This window comes from Perkinsus marinus, assembly GCF_000006405.1.
Source record: "Perkinsus marinus ATCC 50983 genomic scaffold scf_1104296962890, whole genome shotgun sequence".
NCBI classification, from domain to species: domain Eukaryota; phylum Perkinsozoa; order Perkinsida; family Perkinsidae; genus Perkinsus; species Perkinsus marinus.
In genome coordinates, this window is record NW_003205271.1 from 8,098 (window position 1) to 11,346 (window position 3,249).

Consider the following 3,249-nt stretch of genomic DNA (forward strand, 5'->3'; position numbering starts at 1 on the left):
GGTCCTACGGATGCGATGGTGGATATCCTGATTCAGCCTGGTCTTGGGTGCACGATGAAGGGATCGCAACTGGTGAGGGCAGCCGACCGAAAGGAATCTCGGGATCCGATGCGAGTTTGCTACGACTCATCCTCGACTATTCAATAGTCACCCTTGTCTAAAGAATGAAGACAGGGGAGACCTACACTGTAGACGCTGGGAAATGTGATGATAATCCCGGCAGGGGTCGCTCAGCGGCCAGTGAGGACGACAGCGACCGTCGCTGTCGTTCTCAACAATGAGCCAGCGACGATGACTCCTGTTGTAGCATCGTCTGGGATGACTTGTCCCAGTACAGTGGGCTAATTTATGGAAACTGAATCTCCGATATTCACATATGCTGCACAATCCTAGAGTATAGTAGAGCATTTCTTTCGTTGCTCAGGTGGAGATTACGTTGCAAGAGGTAATTTGACTAAAGGCGATGGGTGCTGGCCGTACGATTTCCCGCCATGCGCTCATCATATCAATGACACCAAGTACCCCAAATGCCCTAAGGTAAGCTGTGGCGGCAAGTTGGCCCCGGCGATCGCTGAGGCACTAACTGTCATTGCCTATCAGGGCTCATACGAGACTCCCAACTGTGTTGAACAATGCCACAACCCGAAGTATACAACAAGTTTGAAAAAGTAAAGGAAGGCTAAGCTAAGTCAAATGAATCGAGGTTATCATTCTCAGTGATCGTCATTACATGCTGGAATCCTCTCCGTATCAATACTCTGTGAACAATGCCAAAAATGCTATCAGAACTGATGGCCCAGTAGGACCGATCCACTCGTGTGATCCAAACGTTAACTTCGATCAGATTTCGGCTTCGTACCTTGTTTACGAAGATTTCCTAGCCTACAAGTCCGGTGTATACAAGCATACTTCTGGTTCATACCTCGGTGGACATGCTGTGAAGATAATTGGTTGGGGTGAGGAGAATGGAGAAGCTTACTGGCTTGTCGTGAACTCCTGGAATGAAGACTGGGGTGACCAGGGCCTTTTCAAGATAGCCCTTGGAAACTGTGAAATAGATGACGACCTGCTTGGTGGTACACCTAAAGTTTGAGTGGATCTCCTCCATTGTAGATGTGAACTGGATGAAACACATCTCATTCAAATCAGGACGATTTTCTTCCGTCCATAGTCATTTTTCTCTTTGGCAGCATGAAGGCTTATATTCGTTTCGTATTTGTTGGATGTGAATGAACAGCTGATTGTTGGAACTTTTCAACAGAAGTCATCTGGACTTCTTCAAAAAATGGCAAGTCGCATATTTAGTCCTTTCCGATTCTCCCGACCCATGCTTATCGAGTTACTAGTATCGTACGGGATGTGGTTGAGTATGTGACGAACCCCCCCATGCTTCGCTTTGTGCTCCTCCTTATTCCGACTCTTCAGATCTCTTGAGATAATAATCCCCTTAATCACTTCTCTAATATAGGTATCATACCTGGTATGGAAATGCGCCACTAGCGTAGAGCTGCCCTTACGATACTTTAGCGCACGCCATATTCACGCAACCCCACGTGCGTTCGAACATTTCAAGACCAAGCTCTGGTCATTTCGAGAATTTCGGTTTCAACCATACTTGAAAGGGTACCCATTAGCGTAGAGCTCTATGTGTACATGGATAATCAGCCAATTTCCACGGCTCGTTTGAATTTGACTTTTTCATTTGCAGCCCTATCCAGTAGGCAGGTTGCATCTGCGTGATTGCGTAAAAGGTTTTGGTGCGCTCTTTCCAGGGGTCCTCACCCCTGGCGCGCGGTGATGCCATCATGGCATATGTTGAAGCTTTGGGAAGCACAGGTGCCCAACACCCAGGGTGTTGTGTTCCACAAGTGGTAGTAGCCCTCCTACATCGGTCTGTACATCATGACGAGTGACGATAAACATGCAGAAGCCCAGAGTACAACATCTACTGATGTGACGACATCTCATTCGACGACACGACATACTGCTGTTCCAAAACCTTACACTGGTGAGAAAAGTTTCCGTGAGTGGTAATTGAGGTCTCGATATTACCGATTTGGTGGCCGATCCTTGGCCAATTCACGTTTTTGGTCGAGATCCAACTCTGACTTGATTTTACCGCTTATTATTCAACAGGATTGCGTTTAAGGGCAAAGGAGAGCAAACTTGATGTGTATTCATTGCCAGTTTGATAAGGGATGAGTAACTGAGGGTAAAACTGCAAGAGTGTTGGCTAGTAGCCAATGGCTACTCGTTGGGGCGAGTACACACACTTGTCTTCGTCGTGATGACCGTCATGCGAAGTTACTACCTGCCTATGAATCCGGCTTTGAGGTGGTTCGATTAGTATCTCCTACGATGGTGCAACTAAAGCGGAGAGATAGATCGTCGAAAGTGCTGAATGTTCACACCTCCTTGGTGGTTCCTGAGGTAGCTAATTTGAGTATATAGCCCATCAGGAGGAGGGAATGTGAGGGAATGATATAGGATTGTGCGCTGTGAAACCCGAACAATTTGTGTGCTGTGTCGTGACGACAAGATATCGATAAGCTGAAGCTAAGCTGAGTAGCGATTCCTTATTCCCAATAATTGTATTCATACTTGTTTTTACTCCTTTACTCCTTTGCTGTCACTTTTTCGATAACGCCTAATTTGCGTCATGGGGATGGTGATGCGCAGATGCAAAAAGCGCACAACATCGGGATCGATATAGTGACATGATAAGAGTCTATAGCCATTCAGTCTTATGGCGTGCGCTCCCTGTAGCGTAAAGCTCGCTCTCGCCCGACCGTTTCAAATATTGTCCGTTCAAACCATTGTTCGGATCCCGTGGATCTATCTGATCTGTCTGCACTCAATCTCCACTAACTATTGAATCCTTATGTCCGGTTCTGCATCGAGTTCTAGTCCTCCGGAAGCCTTCGACCAGCACTTCCTTAACAACTTGGGGGCTGCATGCCGAGAATCCATATCCAAGAACGAGAGACTGCTGTCCAAGTGCTTCCAGGACATTGAAGCTGGTTCTACCGTCGACGTTCAGATCATTCTGAGAAACACCTCTGATGCCCTTACGCCTGTGAAAGCAATGTCCGTACCCGGCCCTATAACGGCCCCGGCGTCGGAATCGGCTACAGGCTCGGGGTCCTCAAGCTTGCCCGCTGGAAGCGAACACGCGAGCTCTGATCAATCAGATGGCGTCTCAGTAGCCCCGGTGGTTGTTGTAACGACTTCATTGACTTCGGTCTTCGA

General features: G+C 47.6%; 1 protein-coding gene across 1 annotated transcript in view; it reads left to right on the forward strand.

The window, feature by feature from the left end:
* Positions 1–1,093, forward strand: part of Pmar_PMAR028827 (cathepsin L precursor, putative) — a gene marked incomplete at both ends in the record, with an annotated part of 2,486 nt that extends 1,393 nt beyond the window's left edge. Inside the window, 4 exons of the mRNA XM_002771396.1 lie at positions 425–537; positions 601–668; positions 718–799; positions 845–1,093. Of these exons, the coding sequence (XP_002771442.1) occupies positions 425–537; positions 601–668; positions 718–799; positions 845–1,093 (512 nt within the window). The remainder of the gene's footprint in view (positions 1–424; positions 538–600; positions 669–717; positions 800–844) is intronic.
* Positions 1,094–3,249: the final 2,156 nt, after the last annotated feature.